The sequence below is a fragment of the Bactrocera dorsalis genome, chromosome 3 (genome assembly GCF_023373825.1).
Source record: "Bactrocera dorsalis isolate Fly_Bdor chromosome 3, ASM2337382v1, whole genome shotgun sequence".
NCBI lineage: Eukaryota > Metazoa > Arthropoda > Insecta > Diptera > Tephritidae > Bactrocera > Bactrocera dorsalis.
Window position 1 is genome coordinate 48,315,712 of NC_064305.1, and position 21,782 is coordinate 48,337,493.

At 38.1% G+C, this 21,782-nt stretch overlaps 1 protein-coding gene across 1 annotated transcript in view; it reads right to left on the reverse strand.

The window, feature by feature from the left end:
- Positions 1-210: 210 nt before the first annotated feature.
- Positions 211-21,782, reverse strand: part of LOC105228784 (peptidylglycine alpha-hydroxylating monooxygenase) — a 95,188-nt gene continuing 73,616 nt past the window's right edge. Inside the window, exons 5-8 of the mRNA XM_049451376.1 lie at positions 11,659-11,791; positions 5,397-5,445; positions 578-916; positions 211-522 (exon numbers count right to left, since the gene is read on the reverse strand). Of these exons, the coding sequence (XP_049307333.1) occupies positions 354-522; positions 578-916; positions 5,397-5,445; positions 11,659-11,791 (690 nt within the window). The 3' untranslated portion in view covers positions 211-353. The remainder of the gene's footprint in view (positions 523-577; positions 917-5,396; positions 5,446-11,658; positions 11,792-21,782) is intronic.

Here is a 21,782-nt window from a genome sequence, read left to right on the forward strand (position 1 = left end):
GCATCAGGCAATTGCTTCCCAAAGGCAGACTATTAAAGATTTCGTATCCAAAATGTGAATGTTGTTTAAATTTATAACTATAAACTCTAGAAAATTCGCTTTAATCAATAATTTCTTTCGCTCCCAAAAAAATCTTTACAAAAAATCGATTTTTTGAAGCCTCTAAAGCAGGCTCCCCGCTTAAAGGCGTTCGATCTATAAGCAGGCCAATACGTTGAAAAGGATTTATATTTTATTTCATAAATACATATATACATATATACATACATTTCATTTTATATACAATGACGTTCAACAATTATTAAATATTTACATTATAAAAAAAGAAATTAGTACTACATTTTGTGATAGATTCACAATGTACTGGCTTCGATATTCGGAATGTTATTAAGCCCAACATCTGGATTGTTCCAATAATAGTTAGGTGGTCCTTGACTGAAGCAATATTTCATATTAAGAGGTTCATCGTTTTCAACATAATACATCAAATAAAAATTACACATTTCATCCTCATTTGTAGCTCTAAAAACAGAAATTATTACAACAGTGTTACGTTAAAATTGTTTTGCTTTTTTACCCAATTTCTGTAATTCTCTTCCGATGGCTAATCATTGTACACCTTGCCGCAAGATAATCACCGACTATTATAGGATCGCTGTTTTCAACTGGGTAAAACATTTGTGGTGTTAAGGGATCCCTTTTGCCTAAGAGTGTCCACTGATGGCTACCATGTTCGTCAGTCCGGACTCTATATCCAGATACTACTTTCCCAAGGCTATGTGTGTGAGTACGATAAGCTATTGGGTGTATTGTTTTATTTTCATTTATTTCACAAGCTGTCTCCATGTGTTCAATTGAATTTGGTGGAATAAGACCTGCTGTCCCCAGAAGCAGTACTCCGGCCAGCTTTTTCAAACTGTATAACAAATACACATATATTTACAAACATTATTCATACAAAAACAAAGTAGGAATGTTAAATTTAAACATTTAAATAATAACTTAATTCGTTGGAGGTAGATATTATGCTTAGTATTTTCATAAATAATCTTACAAAGTATATAGTTAATAGTTTTCCTTACGATTATTTGTATCATATATGGAGTTATACGGAGTTGTAATCTCGCTCTCAAAATATTTTGTAATTTTGATATTTAAGTGGAAAATATGTGCTGAAACTTTTAATAACCCAGCATTTCACGAAAAAACCATCAAAACGTAATATTGAATTCAATCCCTTCAAAAATTATGACCTTTTTCTCAAACTTATATAATGACGACATCAATATTTTTATACTATAATTTTTTGTAGTAATACTTCATTTTAAATTAGACATAAAGTAAAAAATCGTTTCATGTCTCTTTTTTATGGGCAGTGTGACACTTTTAATTTTTTTTTTTTTGCTTTTTCGATAGTTTATATTGCCAAAAATATCCTGTGAAATCGTTTCTTGAATAATTTTTGGATTGCAGCGTTCTAAAGAGCGACCGCTCGCAAGTACAAACATACATAAGTGAAACTTTAAACGCTTTTTACTCGAAACGACATTTTTCAAATTGCTCACATCATAACATAAGAGAATCTATTATTCGACTTCAAGTTAAAACTGAGTGTTGTTAAATACGATCTTTTTCATTGGTTGAAAATTGTCAATTTGGAATTAAAAACGACCATTTTAACCTAAAAAAAAACGATTTTTTCCCCAATAACGCCACTTTGCCAATTTTTGGTATTTTTCAAAAATTGTAGGTCATTTTATAGGAAATGTCTTAAAGTTTAATAAACTTTTTGAATTTTTTGTCAGCAGTTGGGGCACTTTTTTTTGGCACCTACAGCACATAGCTCCGTTATTTTTCAATATTTTTGTAAAAAAAATTCTTAAAATATAGTTAAAAATATACCTTAATGCGTCCAAAGAAGTTCAAAACATTCAATCGATTACTTTCTTTTAAAAAAAAACTCGTATAATTTTCCATGCGTTACACTGGTATAGCCCCTTAACTTGTGGTGCCACCTTCAGTGTTTGTGACACTTTTATCTCTTTTTTAGATAGATTCGTATTAAGCATTAAAATATTCGGCGATTACTGCATTGAATCAGACTTCTTCTATTGTTTCCCTCAATTTAACTATTATTTTGGGTTCATTTTTCACATTTTAGTGTTTATTATAACCTTATGTTCTCTATTGGATTGAGATCCAGACACTTAACGGCTAATCCAATGAAGTAATACCCAGATCTTCGTTTAATTTTCCGATCTCAAATGGCAAAATTAAACGAATTCAAATAAAATAAAAATGGAATAAGTTTATTTTTAATCTAACTTAGCCGCTTTTTTTTCATTTTTCTGATCACGAGAGGCTTTATTTAGAGGTTTTCGATTTTTAAATGTTTAAGTTAAGATATCTTTAGTAAGTGATTTTTGCAAATCTTCTTTAATCTTGGCTGCGTCTTTGTAAACTTCTTCTTATATTAGCACGGTCTGCTTTAAGCTAGTGCTTATTTTTCTTTCTGAAGTTTTGTTCTTCTTTATTTCACAAGTTTTACAATACTTTTCCAAAAAAAAGTCACACTGAGCTTTCGTTAAAATGAGTTTGTGTTGTTATTTGACGAATACACCTTATTTTATCAGCCAACGAATAATCTTTTATTACTTTTTGTAACAAAGAAAGCTACGTTTGCTCAGGCATGATTTTGTTTTCTTTAAAAGGAAACGCGGATTACAAGAGCTAATCACACAATGGAGTACAATGGAGTAAATGAAATGTATAGGAAAATGTCTAAAAATTTTGCACGGTAAAACCATCGCCCGCTAAATTAGAATTCGGGGAAAACCAAATACCGTATACAATGAATTTGTAAAAAAAAACACACTCGGCTTTTTTTTTGTTTCGTTGGGTGCAGATTAAACCCGATGACAACCCCACTCTACTAACTACTAAAAACCCGATAACTCATTAACTAAACATTTTAGGATTCATACGAGTATTCATAGGAGTCAATATAAAAATTGGAGAACCTATATCTCAGAAATTAATTGATCAATTTCTACCAAATTCGGTAAACTCAGACAACAACCACACCTACTTCCCATAAGTATAACTTATCAAGCCACCAAATATTTATTGACGGAAATGAGTGTCGAATAATCATAAGATTATATGACAATCCCCACAAATCAACAAGTGAAATAAAGTTGGAGTCTGAAGTTTATTTATCACATGAAGCAGTTCGGCAAGTGGTTATTGAAAAAAATATTCACCAAGAGCTGCTGGAAAAATATTTTCTTATCAAACGTGAATATAGAAAAGCTACCGTCGTATACCACAACTCATATTTCACATACGGATGTATTTTGGGAAAATATTATTTTTTGTAACGCGACGAAAATTAAGTTTCATTATAACGAAGGGTACCCTATTATCCTTAAGCAACCTTAAATCAAAAAAATTTTATACCAACGGTAAAGTTCAGTAAACTATCGTTGATGGTATGAATCTGTTTTTCATGCAAAAAAAAGACCTCGATGTTATTGATTCACTGTATGAATCAATAAAGTTTACATACACCTAGTTCAATTAACCGTGCGATTCTGTAACTTGAGACAGTCTCAAGTCTCTAAATTTGAGATTTTAAGTTAGAGACAATTTTTGAGACTTGAGATGATGTTGCTATTCTGTAAGTGACAGACTCAAAATCTATTACATTTCATTATTCAGAGATGTTTTTATACTTGAATGAAAACAAATATGTCGATAACAAATATTAAATTTTGTATAACATAGTCAAAAAACATAATTATCAATGAAAATAAAAATATATGTTGAATTTGTTTCATAATATTTACGAAATTTATGTAAAATTGATTTATTTTTCAACTTTTCGTGTTTGAGTTGCTTACAAAATATAAAGAAACGACAATCAATTAATATCTATGATGTTCTCTGTTCAGTATATTCAAAATGGCAGACAAGAGCTCTTTTTAGTTTTTTGACCTGCTAACTACCAAGTCTCAATATTTTAAGACTAACGCTAGAGACTGTTTAGTGAATAGTAACTAGTCTCAAATTGAGACTTTGCCTCAAAATGTCTCAAATAGAGACTAGAGACTGGTTACAGAATCCCGCTATAAATTACGACACCTTTATTTGTTTTAAAATTAATAAATTTTGTTTTTGTCTATCCATTTCAAAAGATATATATTAATACATTAAATATAGCATATCAAAATATTTTTTTACACAAAGAAAAAAAATTAAGCTTAATTTTAAAATGCGCCTAATTTATGTCAAAAAAGTTTACATACACTATGATTATTTATATAAATCAAAAGTAATTACACCAGTTTTAGATTTATTCATTTTTTTGGCCTTCATTTTGTTGCAATTATGGTCCCCACGTGTCGACGCATGCTCCCAATAAAACAGAGACAGACAGATTTCCGAGGATTTGCCTTTACATGTGTTTTTCTTTGACCGACTGATGCAATCCTTCCTTCGTTTTTGAATTTGCTAACTATAATATGTATCCTAAAGTACTTGGTTTCATATACAATAATTTATTTTCAATGAAAAATTCAATCCAACAAAATGTTTTTAATATGTACATGTATTCTTAGCTAAAATAAAAAACTCCGCTTTGTCATTATAAAATTTTTATTTTTTATTTATTTTAACTTTTGACCGGTCGGAAGGAATTCGGAGTGCACCACACCTTAATAATCGAAGAAAACTGTCAACATATCCTTGATCTTTGACTTTGTTTTTTTAGCCTTTATCGCCAGTAATAATATGTTTCATGACATCCTGGTAGTCGGAAAGCATTGTTTCACAGACGTTAACGCGACGCTGTTTTCCAACAGTGGCAGTAAGATCTCTGACTGTAAACCGTCTATTCTCAAGCACTAATTTCTTTATTCGATTGTCGTCTTGATCATCAGTTTCAGTTGATGGCCATCCTGGATGTGGTTGGTCGTTAATTCGATCTCGACTGTTATCACCGAAGGCTTTTTCCAACATTGTGAACGTTTCAACACCATAAATTTAATTCCGAACACAAAATTTAATGAACTATGTTGAACAATTTCACTCATCTTAAAAATCACAGAATGCACTTTATGTACTTCAGAAATACAAGAGTATACTAAACACTAATGATTATTTTGATGTGACATTTGACACAGGAGTCACTGACAGTCATACGAACCAACCAATAAAAAAATACTACGACGAATATGTTTTAACGCGAAATTTAAAATAAAAGTTTTTAATATCCAATTCTAGTATACATGGGGTCTTTACCGAAAGCAATGAGTCTTTACCGAAAACGAAATTTGAAAATGGATGCAAAGTTATTTTATTATATACGTACATATATGAAGCCAACCAGTACTCACGGTCTTAATGTGTAATCAATGAAGACGCCAGAATCGTCAGTGCTGCCATCTGGAAAATATAGATAATCATACAAGAACTTAAGGCAAATTAGCCACATAAGAGTTTAACCTTTTAAGCAAGTTAATAATAATACATTGTTTGGCTGATTTGGTTAATGTAAATATGAAATAAGTATAGTATGGATTCAAAAATGACATATGCGGTGTTCGCAAAAAATTCATCACAAACAACGTTGAGCCGGAAGGGGCAGACACGTGAGGGCAGACGACTTTGCCGGACGTATACAATTTTAAATAGTAAGACGTTCTTTGCATTTTATTTGCTTTGGGAAAAATAAGTAGTCTATTTTATTTTAACGTAATTACGTTAAGAAATGTTCTTTTCGAAATTAATGTTTAATGCACTACATACCATAATCAAATAATCATTTATTTTAATTTTTTATAATTTAATAATATGTGCAAAATATTATTTCAATACAAGTACATACTTGTATGTTATTATTTATAAATCTACTATTCAAATAGTTCATTTTGCACATATGTATAACTATTTTATACGTAAATTGCGACTTGTTTCATTAGAAATAACGGTACTATGTATGCAATGCCAGTATGAATTGTGTAAATGCTAAATCTTAAAGTAATTACATGAAAATAAGCACACTTCATCTCCTTTTGCACGTTTTTTTGCAAAGATTTTTTACACGTTTTTTTGTACACATCCTATTTACCTTTTTTACACGGTTTTACGTTTTTGCACGTCTTTTTCCATTTTAATTAAGTACTTTTTTTCAATAAAGTTTAAATTCCATACGTAGGTAAATAAAGATGCATTTTATAATATGTTATCGTAATACGAGTTTGAACTGGCGACGGAACTAGAAGATCATTCCCTCAACTTGGATCGAAAATTGAAACTTATTACTGTAATTTTAACATTCCCAGAATTTTTTTTATTGTTCCTTCAAAGAGTAATACACCTGTTCATATCCGTGATCTGTAGTGAATAACTTGGCTTATTGAATATACTCTCAAATTCATAAATCGCCCCCATTGTCCACTCAAACTTCTCAAGTGGCTTGCGCACAATTGAGGCTCTTCGTGTACTGATAAGTGTTTCGGAGTCATAATTGTCAGTGAAACCAAAGCGAAGAAGAAGTACACTTGTGAGTATTTGCTTAATATATGGGTCAAACCACGTCAAGTGGGCCAGGAAAAAATCGAAAAATCTCCGCTTTTGAAAATTAGCAGTTCATTAGGAAAGGGACCCCGTGATATAAATATTTCGTCAAAATTCATGTTTTTGAAGGTTGAAATTTAGAAAAATTGTAAAATTATTTTCTCATAAACTACTGAAGATAAATCGATGAAATTTTGTGAACCCAAAGGAAAATTGCTATATTATAATTTTTTTTTTCATGGTCAATTTGTTTAAATAAAAGTATTAACCAACGCAACGATGGTTGTGCCTTACGTTTTAAGAGAGGTAGTGTAACAAAAAATTTAATATCTTTGGAATGGTATGAATGAACAAAATTTTTTTTTTAGATTATTAAAGGTAAATATTATCCGCGTTGTGTCACATACTTTTCAGTTTTTTTAGCGTGAAGAACACATTAAAAATTTCAAAAAAATTACGATAAGATAAGCAGCCAATAAGCCAAAACTTTCTCTTTCATAATTATTATTATTTTATTGAAAAGGATAATACAATTACACCTTAACATTCTAAAAATTTTACAGCACTAGCGACTAAGGCCATCAGCTTCTTAATATTAAATATTGATAAACTAATATACAATGATTTAGTATCACACTTCAAAATAGATATCTAGTGTACATATGTATATATTTAATGAATTGTTTTATGTTAGTATGTGTTATGTTTGTTAGTAATTCTGTTAAGTTTAAGTTGAGACGGTTGTGTTCCAATGATGTGCAGTTTTGTATTAAATGTTGAGTTGTGAGATTCTCGGTATTACAATATGGGCAAACTGGTGTTTGGGAGTTTTCTAATATATGTTTGTGTGTTAGTTTGGTGTGACCCAACCGAAAGCGAGTATATACAATGCAATGTCTTCTGGATATAGTTGTAGGGAAAAGAGGCGATCTTCGTTGAGGATTTATTAATTTGTAATAGTGGCTCCAGTGTTCATTTTCGGCCTCACGATAGTACTTTTTAGCAAAATTTTTAATGTATTTTTTATTGTTGGTATTTATAAGTTTTAAGAGAGCTCTTGTCGCATATTTGGCTTGGGAGTCGGCTAGAGTATCGCCTTGTATACCAATGTGGCTGGGTATCCATGATAACTTAATTTTACTAATATTGTTGATGAGGATATCTCTAATTTGAGAAACAGTTGGATCAGCATAATTGACGTTTAGTATGTCTCGGAGCGACGATAAAGAATCACTGAAGATGAGGTGCTTACGTCTACTCTTTTTTACTATTATGCAAGCGTGCAGGATGGCTGTTGCTTCTGCCGTGAAAATTGAGCCAAGAGGAGGTAGTATAGTTGACATGATTACAGAGTTATCTTTAACGACACTGAAGGCCACATTATTATAATCCTTTCATCCATCTGTGTAGAGTGTATCCCAATTTTTGTGAGAACTTATTATTTCTGAGAAGTATTTTAAGCGCGAAGGCTTGGGATCACTGGATTATTTAAAAGAACATTCATTTCCTTTGCAGCATGGATCAGCGTTTGCAAAGCTGAGGTTTTCCTGATTTTTCTTTTCCGGCGTAGCCTGTTTGTTAGTGCGGCTTTAACAGGAGAGCCTTCGGCATTGATCAATTTCGTAATCATGCTTCTGCGGATGTAAAGCAATCTGTTTTCTAAGGTAGGTAACCCGGCTTCGGCTAAAATGTTTGTTATAGGGTTAGTACGGAAAGCTCCAATGGCGAGTCGGGCTGCAGTGTGGTATGCTGATGCCATCTTTTTGATGTTTGGCAGAATATAGGGAACCCTTAATCAATTTTTGACAGAATTATTGTTTTAACTATGTGAGTGAGTGTGTTGGAATTACTTTCTAATTTTATATTGCTGAGGCACTTGATTACGTTTAATTTATTATGAAGTGATGACATAATTGTGTTAAGTGATCATTCCATGTGTACTTATGATTAAATATTAAGCCTAAGATTTTAAGTTTATTTACATCTATAATATTACAGTTGTTGATGCTTAATGAGATATTATTACAATTTCGTTTGTTACATATGTGTAGGTGTTTAGATTTACTAGTGGAGATTTTAGTGCCACTGATATGACACCAGCTTAAGATGTTGTTAAAAAGAGTATTTGTTTGGTTAGTAAAAGTATTTGAATTTCGCACGATGTTGAAGATATAAAGATCATCGGCATATAGTAAATGTTTAAAGTATTTATGCTCATTTATTATACGGCTTAAATGATCGAAGGCTATAGGGGAAAGTGTTACGGACAAAGGAGAGCCTTGTGGAATACCGTTTTCAATTGGACATTGCTCACTTATAATATATACCATTAACTTTCACGCGAATTTCTCGATTGAGATGGTAGTGCCGTATATAGTTAATTATTTTTGGTCCGAGTTTCCAAGTGGTTAGTTGTGCTATGATTGTATGGAGACCAACTCGGTCGAAAGCTTTTTCCATGTCAATCGAAATAATTGAAAAATGGTTTTTACTAGAGAGAGAGTTTGATATTTCCTCTTCTCATAAAGAGGCAGTAAACTTGTACTCATTCCGTGAATAATTTGCTTACTTCATTATTAATTTTTTCGCAAGTACGAGGGCTGTCCGATAAATAACCGACCTCAACGTGAAGCTAGCGGCACAAAAAGAAGTTTCTACTTCAAATTGTGCATATTATAATAGCTACTCGCCAAAATTTCAGAAATTTATCTTGCGCAATTATCTGTTGACAGTCGTTTTTGTGAGTCTATTTCGGTGATTTCCCCAAAATGGAAAAAATTGAATATCGAGCTGTAATTAAATTTTTTTTGAAAGGCAATACGCCTTCACAAATCAAAGATGAGTTGGACTCTGTGTATGGTGACTCTGCACCATCGTTTACCATCGTAAAATTTTGGGCAGCTGAATTTAAACGTGGTCGCAGGAGCTTGGAAGATGATGAACGTCCTGGGCGTCCAAAAACTGTAACCACTAACGATAACATCGCTAAAGTTCATCAATTGGTACTAGACGACCGCCGGATTAAAGTTAGGGAAATAGCTGAGATTATGAAGATGTCAAAAGAAACTGTTTGTCACATATTAAACCAAGATTTGGGCATGAGAAAGCTGTTCGCGCGTTGGGTGCCGCGTTTGCTTACGCTAGACCACAAACGTGCGCGCATGAACATTTCCAGCGCTCTGTTGGCTCAGTTTAGAGGCAATAAAGCCCGTTTTTGGCGCCGATTGATAACTGTAGACGAAACTTGGATTCATCATTATACGCCCGAAACAAAAAACCAATCTAAACAGTGGATTGAAAAGGGGGAACCAGCCCCAAAAAAAACCTAAAGCTGTGTATTCGGCTGGGAAAGTGATGGCGAGTGTTTTTTGGGACAGCCATGGAATTATTTTTATCGACTATCTTGAAAAAGGAAAAACTATAACAGGAGCATACTACGCATCATTATTGGACAAGCTGAAGGAAGAAATTTCGAAAAATCGGCCACATTTGCAAAAAAAGAAAGTCTTGTTCCACCAAGACACCATCTCACACCTCAACAGTCGCCATGGCGAAAATCCACGAATGGCGGTTCGAACTGCTTGACCATCCACCTTATTCACCGGATCTAGCACCAAGCGACTTTTTTTGTTTCCTCAACTTAAAACTGCGCTCGGCGGCCAGAGATTTTCGTCAAATGAGGAGGCAATCTCTTTCGTGAACTCGTATTTTGCAGACAAAGACGCCAAGTACTATTTGGAAGGGTTGCAGAGTTGGGAGCATCGCTGGGAGAAGTGTGTGGAGTTACAAGGAGACTATGTAGAAAAATAAAAAAAAAAATTTTGAAAAAGTCGCGTGCATCATGGTTAGGTCGGTTATTTATCGGACAGCCTTCGTAGCTCAAAGTTGAGTTTAACTTATTTACTGCAAATTGCACTGGTACATATGTATATAAATTTTCATGGTATGAAAAGATAGATTTGCATGTAAAATGCGATTTTTTTACATGTTTTCTCTTTTTTTGCAGATTATTTTTTAAATTGCTTGTGTGGGTGTGTTTTATTAAAAAAAAACTGATATTTTAACACTATTTTATTTTTTGGACGAGTAATTTATCGTACCAGTTAACCTGCCGTTAGCAGAACACAAGTTATAACAGAAAAAAAAATCCACATATACTACACACATGTATAGTTATTTAACTGAGGTATTTTTTTTGCAATTCAACTAGATTTCCATAGAATTATAAGTAGTGGTAATATTTTAGCTACAAGTTGCAGAGCTATTTTTACATATAATACAATATTAATATTTTATACACATTGCTAGGACTAGGATATTTTGACATTTTTGTATACCTAATTATGACTCGCAAACGTAAATCACGTAATCCCAAAAACAAGTCAGGTGGTGCTGTTCGTATTTACTACCCATTTTTGTGGAGCAGGTTGAAGCGATATTGTTTTAACGGAGTGTAGTGTAGAAGTTCTGCGAAAGCATCCCATCAGAAACTGTTGGGAGTGCATTGTGTTCATTAACCAGAACCATGTAAGCGTTTGACAGGATACAACAGGTGACATTCTTTTATCATAAGGAGTGAAGTGTTCTGACACGTCTGAGGCTTCTGCGCCTGCATTTCTCTATACCAAGGCGACAATTATGATGTCGTGTTGTTATTGACAGGTCGGACGATTTCCTTGTATATTGCAAACTGCCGACTAGCATCTTGGGAATTTTGTGTGGCTCTCTACTTTGGCAATTGTAGTAGGCGGTAAGAAGGAGCACATCCTTTCTTGTGTAACGCCCTCTGATGGTTGAGGGAGTTTGCAACTATAAAGCGGGGTAGCGAGGAAACACTCTAGTTAATTCCTTTTAACTTTTAATTTTGTCTACGTACTACGAATTCAGGCGTCAAAAACCTTTTTGAGTAAATGCGCCATCTCAAGCAAACTCTATTTAAATACATGTATGTACAGACATTATGGTAACATTTGGCACCGTTATGTTATTTACCTAGACAACCGTGTATGATATTGAGCATGTTTTGATTTGCTTTTACTAACACAATAAAACTTCGGCTAATAAATTGGAATATCTTACCTTTAAATTTATCAATGTGAGCGTAGTGAACCTGAAGAACAATATATTTGATTGGAGTATTTAGACCAACCTTAAATCCAACACCATTGGGTAGATCCAATTTAGGTGCATCTCTCGCCCATGCATATAAGATCTGTAAATTAACAGAAAATGCAATAAAAAGTTTCAGTTTCATTTTTGGTATCATATTTCCTTATCATTAAGACTACGTGGTGATTTCTTTCTAGTAAAATATATTGCTTAATATAGACCTGTTTGAGAGAGAACCTTCACCATATAGCACCTAGATATCTACTGCAAGAGCTCCATGCTCTACGTTATAGGAATCCGATAGGTCGTAATGTCAGTCGTCGTCCTTTTCGAAGCGTTAGTCGCCGAAGTGCTATTTGTTGTTTTTGTTAATGTTGTCGTTCATATTTGGTACCACTATTAAAGCCGAAAAGGAGGGTCTCTCATTCGAGGCTGTTGGAAATTTTTCATTGGGAGATTTTTTTACATGGCGGCTCCCAAACCCAGCTCACAACCCTGTGGAGAGAATGTTTTGCCTTCTCACTTTAGCTCGCATTGAAACGGATGTTCTTTGGCTATCCAGACGATACTTGGTCTAGGAAGTCGTGACCTGTTTGAGCCATATGTAAAATCGTTTCTAGCCACTTCCAAGTGAAGGGCAATCAGAGAACTTTCCTTACTTGCGTAAACTTTTGCACATGACTTCATCCCCAAAATGGGAGACCCCACAATCTGCGCCAACTAACGTAGGATAAGTCTCCTCAATATCGCATATAAGGTTCTACCGAACGTATTGTGTGAAAGTAAAGTCTACCGTTAACAAACTGATTGGACGTTATCAGTCGGGCTTTTGGCGTGGAAAATCAATAACTAACCAGATAATCACCATGAGTCAAATCTTGGAAAAGACCAGTGAAAAGAGAATCAACACACACCACTTCTTCGTCGAATTTAAAGCTGCTTTTGACAGGACGAAATTCAGCTGCCTCTATGCTGCGATCTCTGAATTTGGTATCCCCGCAAATCTTATACGGCTCTGAAAATTGTCCTCTGACCACGCGTATGCCGATGATATCGATATAATTGGCCTCAACGACCGCACCGTTTGTTCTGCTTTCCCCAAATGTTAAGGAGGCGAGGCAAATGGGTCTGGTAGTGAACGAGGGCAAGACGAAATATCTCCTGTCATAAAAAAAACAGTCGTCGCACTCGCGACTAGGATCCCACTTCATAACTTTGAAATCGTTGATAGTTCCGTCCATCAACACCCGCAATACTGTCAGCATCGAAATCCAACGCAGAATAACTCTTGCCAATAGGTGCTATTCGGACTAAGTAAGCGATTGAGAAGTAAAGTCCTCTCTCGATGAACAAGAACTAAACTCTATATGTCACTCATTATTCCCGTCCTGCTATATGGTGCAGAGGCATAGACGATGACAACATCTGATGAGTTGACGTTACGAGTTCAGCGAATTAAGAGGCAGCAGCTACTCTGGCTAGGCCATGTTGTCCGAATGGACGAAAAGGCTCCAGCTCTTAAATTATTCCGCAGTACCCGCCGGAAGCAGAGAAGAGGAAGACTTTCACTCCCTTTGAAGTACTAAGTGGAAAAGGACCTTGTTTCGCTTGGAACATTGTATTTATTTTTAAAATTCTTTATTTATTCTTCGCTGCGGCTTGAATCTCCTCTATCGTATAAAAACGGTGTCCCGGAGCGGTCTTTTGAGCTTGGTGAACAGCCAGAAGTCGTACGGCGCCAGATCAGGTGAATACGGTGGTTGCGGAACGATATGGGTTGAGTTTTTGGCGAAATGATCACGAATTACGAGGGCAGTATGGAATGGTGCATTATCGTGGTGTAAAAACCCAGAATTGTCTTTCCACAATTCCGGCCTTTTTAAGCGGATAGCGAACGCAAACGAGGCATAAGGTTCAAATAATATTCCTTGTTGACTGTTTGACCGGTGGGAAGAAATTCATAATGCACAACACCACGATAATCGAAGAAAGCAGTCAACATGACCTTGATTTTTGAGCGACTTTGGCGCGATTTTTTTGGTTTCGGCTATCTTTTGGCACGATATTCGCTCGATTGATCGGTTGTTTCGGAGTCGTAAGCATAGATCCAAGTCTCATCGCCAGTTGTAATGCATTTCATGACACCCTGGTAGTCGGAAAGCATCGTTTCACACACTTCAACGCGACGCCTTTTTTCCAAAAAATTCAATGTCAGTCGAGATTTGACGAGCTTGAGGCCCAAAACATCCTTCAAAATGGTATTGGCTGGGCCTTTCGATATGCCAACTTCATCAGCGAGGTCTCTAATTGTTAATCGACGGTTTTTCAACACCAAATCTTTGATTTGTTGAACGTGAGCTTCGTCGGTTGAGATTGATGGTCGCCCTGAACGCTCTTCGTCTTCGACACGTTCCCGGCCGGCTTGGAACTCACTATACCACTTGTAAACTTTTTTTTAGACATGGCCTCATCACCAAAGGCTTTCTGCACCATCCTCAACATATCCGCAGCAGAAAATTGATTCCGTAAACAAAATTTAATGCAAATTCTTTGCTCAACAAATTTCGACATCGCAAAAAACCAAAAACTCACTTTTAGCAGCTCACAAAAACACGTATCTCAAACACTAATGAATATTTTTACATGAAATTTGACATAAATGTGACTGACAGTACTACCAACCTAAAAAAATTGTAATATCACCTTATTTTTTGGGCACAGGTACATAGCAAAAGGGAGAAACGACTGGCGCGCTATTGTTAACCCGGCTATAACCGCGGAGGCAGTGTCTAAACCAGTAAAGAAGAAATTAGCCGAAAAGAGTTAGCCACTCGTCTGCAGAGCCGGTATGCGTAAAGAAGGATTTGAGAACCTGCCACCTGCCCTGGCATTGTAGGAGACTGTTCGCGATCAGCTATTCAATTTCCACCCGCATTTAGCCACTAGCACGAGTGCCTCAACACTTTGGCTTAGGGTGGTATTGGTGCGGTCACACAAGGGAAGGACTGTCGTAAAACAGAGGATTTATTTATCCATCTCTTAGCTCGTAAAAGTAATGTGCGTTCCCATTTCGGATGTACTGCTTACCATGACTGGAGCTCCTTCCCCACGGCACAGCGACCAATACCAGATCGTGGACTCGACAGTCAGAGGACGGTAGAGTACTACCGGCTGGTCCAGCCACAGTACACCAGTAGTGACATCAGTAAAAACAAAAAAAGGTTACCAGCCAAAGCAGCCAAAACCTATATATGGAATTATTCACCTGTAAGGCGGCCGTGAATACCAATCGAAGTACTCTGGCTGCCACAGGTGAAATACAGCGATCTCAAAATCAAATGAGGAAAAGCCTGTACAGAGAGCAGTTTTTGCACTTGAGAAATCGTCAAAGATCAGGCTGCCGGCACCTTGGTTGACGCAAATAGTGGAGTACAAAAGTTTCCTGAAAATGAAGCCATTGCAACTTTCTGCAGAAAATATAAGGCAGAGCAGCTAACAGAAGAGGAACCGTTCCCATAACGACTCGCTGGAAACCCTGCCAAAAATACAGCAAGGCCTTTCAGTGGTATGGCAGACTTCCAGTACCCATCATGGACGAGTGCTCCTCCTCGCCAAACACCATTTAGGAGAGATGGTTAGGTTGGCGAATCTAGTTCTCAGCTACGTACGGCAAGTTCCCATCCTGAGTTTGACTCTTCCGAAATTCTTAGGGGTTTAGGGGTAATCAAATGTGCGGATCAGACCTCCTTGAACCTCTTAATGGGTAGCGTTGCTAAAATCAGCGACGCATTTGAAGGAATTAAACTGAAGCTCATTCCCACTAAAGAGCTGGGCGAAAAACTCATCTGGTGTATAAAGCTAAAAAAACATCTATTCTCGGGATAGACGAGTGGCAACTTATTAAAGGGGGAAACCAATCTATGAAGAAGCTCTTGTACGAACATCACAGGAGAGTCACACTTACAATACTTTTAAATAGCAATTAAGGCACTTGTAATAGAGGCGATAAACCAGCATTCATATTCCCTAGTTCGGATAGATTTTCAGGGTGGGAGAAAGTACTGTATCTCATACTATCAACGGAAACAGATAGCTTGATCGCTGATGACTGGAAGGTCCCCGAGGAGCTATCTATGCCTGACCCCTCCTCTGTACTTTTCAGCATTAGCGAGAAATCCAGCACTCGCATCCAATATCGAAATCCTAGAAGAACAGAAAAAATTAAAATAGCGATGAACTCTTTTAACAAATCAACATCTTTGACTGTGCTGAAGAAACGCAAGTCCTCTCCATGGTGGTACAATGACCTTAAGAATCCAACTAAGGAAGGCCTTCAATGAAAGTTATAAGACTAAAATTTGGCAGCCTTATAAAGATATCATGAAGGCATACAAACAAGCCGCCAGAAAAACAAAGGCAGACATGGACGTCTTTCTCTTTATCAATAGAAATTGCAATATATATATATATATATATATCCAAAGAACATACCAATATTGCATATTTGAAGACATAGGTAAACGCTTGGACCTCCTCTGCTGGAGAATAACTTGAAGTTCTAATGAACACGCACTTCCTAGGACCTCTACAGTAGATGTTCAAACAAGCAAGGTAGACCAGTCCGGTCTCATTGTCAACAAAGAAATAGTAGAATAGAAAAGGGTCTGGGTGGTGTTCATACCAAAACCAAAGAGAACACACGATAATGCCAAAGACTTTAGCCCATAAGCTTCACCTCCTTCATACTGAAGGCCCTAGAGAGACTAATGGATATACACAATAGATCAATCATGTATCGACTGCACAACATGCATAAATTAAGGATCGATAAACAGAAACTACCCTGCATGTACGAGGGTTGCTATATATATTTCTGGTCTAATAATGTAAATAGGCATATTTATCAACGAAAATGTTTTTTTTTTTTTCGTTGGATTTGGCTTGTCCTGGAAAACCCACACGGTCGATTGCTGTTTTCATTCGGGCTCATATGCATAGAGCCATGATTCGTCACTTGTGACGATCTTATAAACGTCTTTTGAAGCACCGCGATCGTATTTTTTCAGTATTTCTTTACACCAATCCACACGAGCCTTTTCTTGAGCGGTTGTCAAATTGTGCGGATTCCAACGAGAACAAACCTTTTTTACGGCCAGGTGTTCATGCAATATCGAATGCATGCTGGTGGGAGAAATGCATTGGCATGCCTCTATCTGAAGGTATGTTACATGACGGTCTTGCATTATCAGTTCACGTACGGCATCGATGTTTTCTGGCACAACGGCTGTTTTTGGACGACCTTCAAGGAATTCGTCTTTGAGCGCGCGTCGGCCACGATTGAATTCGTTGTACCAGGTTTCACAGTGCTATAGGATGGTGCTTCTAGCCATACAAAGATTTTAGTTCATCGATGTACTCTTGTCGTGATAATCCACGTCGAAAGTTGTGAAAAATAATCGCACGAAAATGTTCACGAGTTAATTCCATTTTTTGGCCGAGATGAATTTTTTAATCCGTTCTGACGTTCTGAGTGATGTTATGCTAAAAAATGTCAAACTTTCCAATGGAAATGTCAGATTGCACCTGGCAACACTTAGTGTTGCCTACGTCAGAGATATATATTGCAGCCTACGTAGTAGTCAATTAGTAAACGTGATTGATCACTTCGTTTGAAACACACATAAAGTTTTCACTGAATAATTCCAAAAATTTTTTTTTAAATAGCCGGAATAAAAAAGCAAGCGACCGAAATTGAACGATTTAAATCATGGGAGGATGGAGTCATGTGTAGAAGTTCACGCAAGTGAGGAAATTTCTCTGATCGGCATTCACTTGGGAGTGGCCAGAAACGATTCTTTTACATATGACTCAAGCAGCTCACGACTTCCGGTCTTTGACCAAATATCCTCTGGGTAGCCTAAGAACATCCGTTTGAAGGCGACTAAAGTGAGAAGGCGAAATATTCCCTACTTAGGGTTGTGCGCTGTGTTTGGGAACGTAAAAAAAACAAGCCAATGAAAGGAAACAACAAGCCTCGGATGAGTGACCCCCTTTTGATGACGACCATGTGACCAAAGATGCCTTTTATGAGTGCTTGGAGCGCAATTATGAGAGATGCCCCCGCCACGATGTCAAAATCGTGCTTGGCGACTTCAACGCCAGGGTGGGCAAAGAAGGTATCTTTGGCACTATGGTCGGTAAATTCAGCCTCCACAAGGAAACATCTCCAAATGGGTTGAGGCTGATCGACTTCGCCGGGGCCCGAAATATGGTTATCTGTAGTACTAGATTCCAGTATAAAGATTCATCAAGCTACTTGGCAGTCTCCGGATCGAAAAACTACCAACCAGATCGATCATGTTGTGATAGACGGAAGACACGTCTCCAGTGTTTTAGATGTGCGTGCGCTCCGAGGTCCTAACATCGACTCGAACCACTATATTGTTGCAGCCAAGATTCGCACCTCAGATTCGCAAACACAAGGAAGGTTCGACGTCGAGAAGCTGCTGCTGGAGAAAATTATTCGAGCTGAATTGAACAATGGGCGTGGCACCGCCCACTTTCTGGTGAAATCTCATATTTCGGGGCCGGACTGACCGATTTCGACAAAATTTGGAACGTAACATTCTTTTCATTTTCCTGTGTCACTGTGTAAAAATGAGCGAAATCGGACTACAACCACGCATACTTCCCATATAACACAATTCAAAATTCCATTTGATTCTTTCACGTTGCAGTATAGGAATAAAGAATTAATTATTATAACGGAATAAAATTTTGCGGTAATAATTCCCTTAAAGTAAGCCACCTTTTGATCAATAATTGTCCAAATCCAACCAAAACTGTTCAAGCCCCTAGGTACCGAACATGCGGACCCGATACCATTAGTTGACTTTTGCCCGAAAATATCGTTCAATGTGTGAGATATGAAATTGAAATTCACACAGAATCCTTTTCTGACAATAGTATTTCATTGCGTCAAAAATGGGTTGAATCGGGTTAATACTTTCCTGAGCCCCCACATACCTAATATAAAGATTTTAGAACTTCTAGGTCACTTTGTGTTGGATATATCCGCCAATATTTCAGCCAAGTCTCAATGAAAATTGCAGAACATATTTTATTCATAACACTGTATCTTTGCGTCTAAAATAGTAGGTTGTCAAAAAAGTCTTGCGGTATTTTCGCTAGTTGGCGCTGAAAGCGCGTAGTTCTAGTTTTATTCGTCGCATCGGGTCATGCTATACCTTTTTGGAAAGGTCATTTCACGGGCTAACACGTGTTTGATTGATTGTCGTTTCTTTTAAGTCGTTCGTGAGTTTTATAGCGTCGCAAACATGGAGCAAAATAAATAGAAAATACGGCATATTTTACAGTATTACTACGATGAGCGCAAGTTTGGTGTTGGATTCGTGGTGGGAGAGAGACTCCGTCGCCGACTACTATCATTCACTCCGGAGAATGAACGTCTAGCCACAATCCGCATCAAAGCGAGGTTCTTCAACATATCGGTGATTTGCGCCCACGCTCCGACGGAAGAGAAGGACGATGTGACCAAAGATGCTTTTTATGAGTGCTTGGAGCGCACTTATGAGAGATGCCCCCGCCACGATGTCAAAATCGTGCTTGGCGACTTCAACGCCAGGGTGGGCAAAGAAGGTATCTTTGGCACTACGGTCGGTAAATTCAGCCTCCACGACGAAACATCCCCAAATGGGTTGAGGCTGATCGACTTCGCCGGGGCCCGAAATATGGTTATCTGTAGTACTAGATTCCAGCATAAGATGATACATCAAGCTACCTGGCTGTCTCCGGATCGAAAAACTACCAACCAGATCGATCATGTTGTGATAGACGGAAGACACGTCTCCAGTGTTTTAGATGTGCGTGCGCTCCGAGGTCCTAACATCGACTCGGACCACTATATTGTTGCAGCCAAAATTCGCACCCGCCTCTGTGCAGCAAAAAACGCATGCCAACAAACACAAGGAAGGTTCGACGTCGAGAAGCTGCAATCACAACCGACAGCCGAAAGATTTTCTACTCGGCTTGCACTCCTGTTCTCTGAGAGCACTCGTCAACAACTCGGTATAAGGGAACTGTGGGACGGCATTTCAAACTCCTTACGTACAGCTGCAACCAAACCATTGGTTTTCGGAAAGTGCAAAAGAACAGCTGGTACGACGAGGAGTGCCGTGTCGCAGCGGAGAGAAAACAGGCTGCCTACCTCGCAACGTTACGATCGACCACAACACGTGCGGGATGGGATAGATACCGAGAGTTGAAGAGGGAAGCGAGACGCATTTGCAGACAGAAGAAGAAAGAGGCCGAAATGCGTGAGTACGAACAGCTTGATAAGCTGGCCGACAGGGGTAATGCTCGAAAATTCTACGAAAAAATGCGGCGGCTTACAGGAGGTTTCAAGACCGGAGTATACTCCTGTAGAACCCCCAAAGGTGATCTAGCCACCGATGCCCAGAGCATACTTAGATTATGGAGGGAACACTTCTCCAGCCTGCTGAATGGCAGTGAACACATAACACCAGGAGAAGGCGAACCCGATTCCCCAATCGATGACGATGGAGCAAACGTTCCATTACCCGGCCATGAAGAAGTTCGGATAGCAGTTGCTCGCCTGAAGAACAACAAAGCGGCAGGGGCCGACGGATTGCCGGCCGAGCTATTCAAACACGGTGGCGAAGAACTGATAAGGAGCATGCATCAGCTTCTTTGCAAAATATGGTCGGATGAAAGCATGCCCAACGATTGGAATTTAAGTGTGCTATGCCCTATCCATAAAAAAGGAGACCCCACAATCTGCGCCAACTACCGTGGGATAAGCCTCCTCAACATCGCGTACAAGGTTCTATCGAGCGTATTGTGTGAAAGATTAAAGCCCACCGTCAACAAACTGATTGGACCTTATCAGTGTGGCTTCAGACCTGGTAAATCAACAACCGACCAGATATTCACCATGCGCCAAATCTTGGAAAAGACCCGTGAAAGGAAAATCGATACTCACCACCTATTCGTCGATTTCAAAGCTGCTTTCGACAGCACGAAAAGGAGCTGCCATTATGCCGCGATGTCTGAATTTGGTATCCCCGCAAAACTAATACGGCTGTGTAAACTGACGTTGAGCAACACGAAAAGCTCCGTCAGGATCGGGAAGGACCTCTCCGAGCCGTTCGATACCGAAACGAGGTTTCAGACAAGGCGACTCCCTATCGAGCGACTTTTTCAATCTGCTGTTGGAGAAAATTATTAGAGCTGCAGAACTGAATCGAGCAGGTACAATCTTTCATAAGAGTGTACAGCTGCTGGCGTATGCCGATGATATTGATGTCATCGGTCTCAACACCCGCGCCGTTAGTTCTGCTTTCTCCAGACTGAACAAGGAAGCAACGCAAATGGGTCTGGCAGTGAACGAGAGCAAGACGAAATATCTCCTGTCATCAAACAAACAGTCGTCGCACTCGCGACTTGGCTCTCACGTCACTGTTGACAGTCATAACTTTGAAGTTGTCAGCCTGGAAATCCAACGCAGGATTACTCTTGCCAACAGGTACTACTTCGGACTGAGTAGACAATTGAAAAGTAAAGGCCTCTCTCGACGAACAAAAACCAAACTCTATAAATCGCTCATAATTCCCGTCCTGCTATGGTGCAGAGGCTTGGACGATGACAACAACCGATGAGTCGACGTTGCGAGTTTTCAAGAGAAAAGTTCTGCGAAAGATTTATGGTCCTTTGCGCGTTGGCCACGGCGAATATCGCATTCGATGGAACGATGAGCTGTACGAGATATACGACGACATTGACATAGTTCAGCGAATTAAAAGACAGCGGCTACGCTGGCTAGGTCATGTTGTCCGGATGGATGAAAACACTCCAGCTCTGAAAGTATTCGACGCAGTACCCGCCGCGGGAAGCAGAGGAAGAGGAAGACCTCCACTCCGTTGGAAGGACCAAGTGGAGAAGGACCTGGCCTCGCTTGGAATATCCAATTGGCGCCACGTAGTGAAGATAAGAAACGACTGGCGCGCTGTTGTTGACTCGGTTATAATCGCGTAAGCGGTGTCTACGCCAGTAAA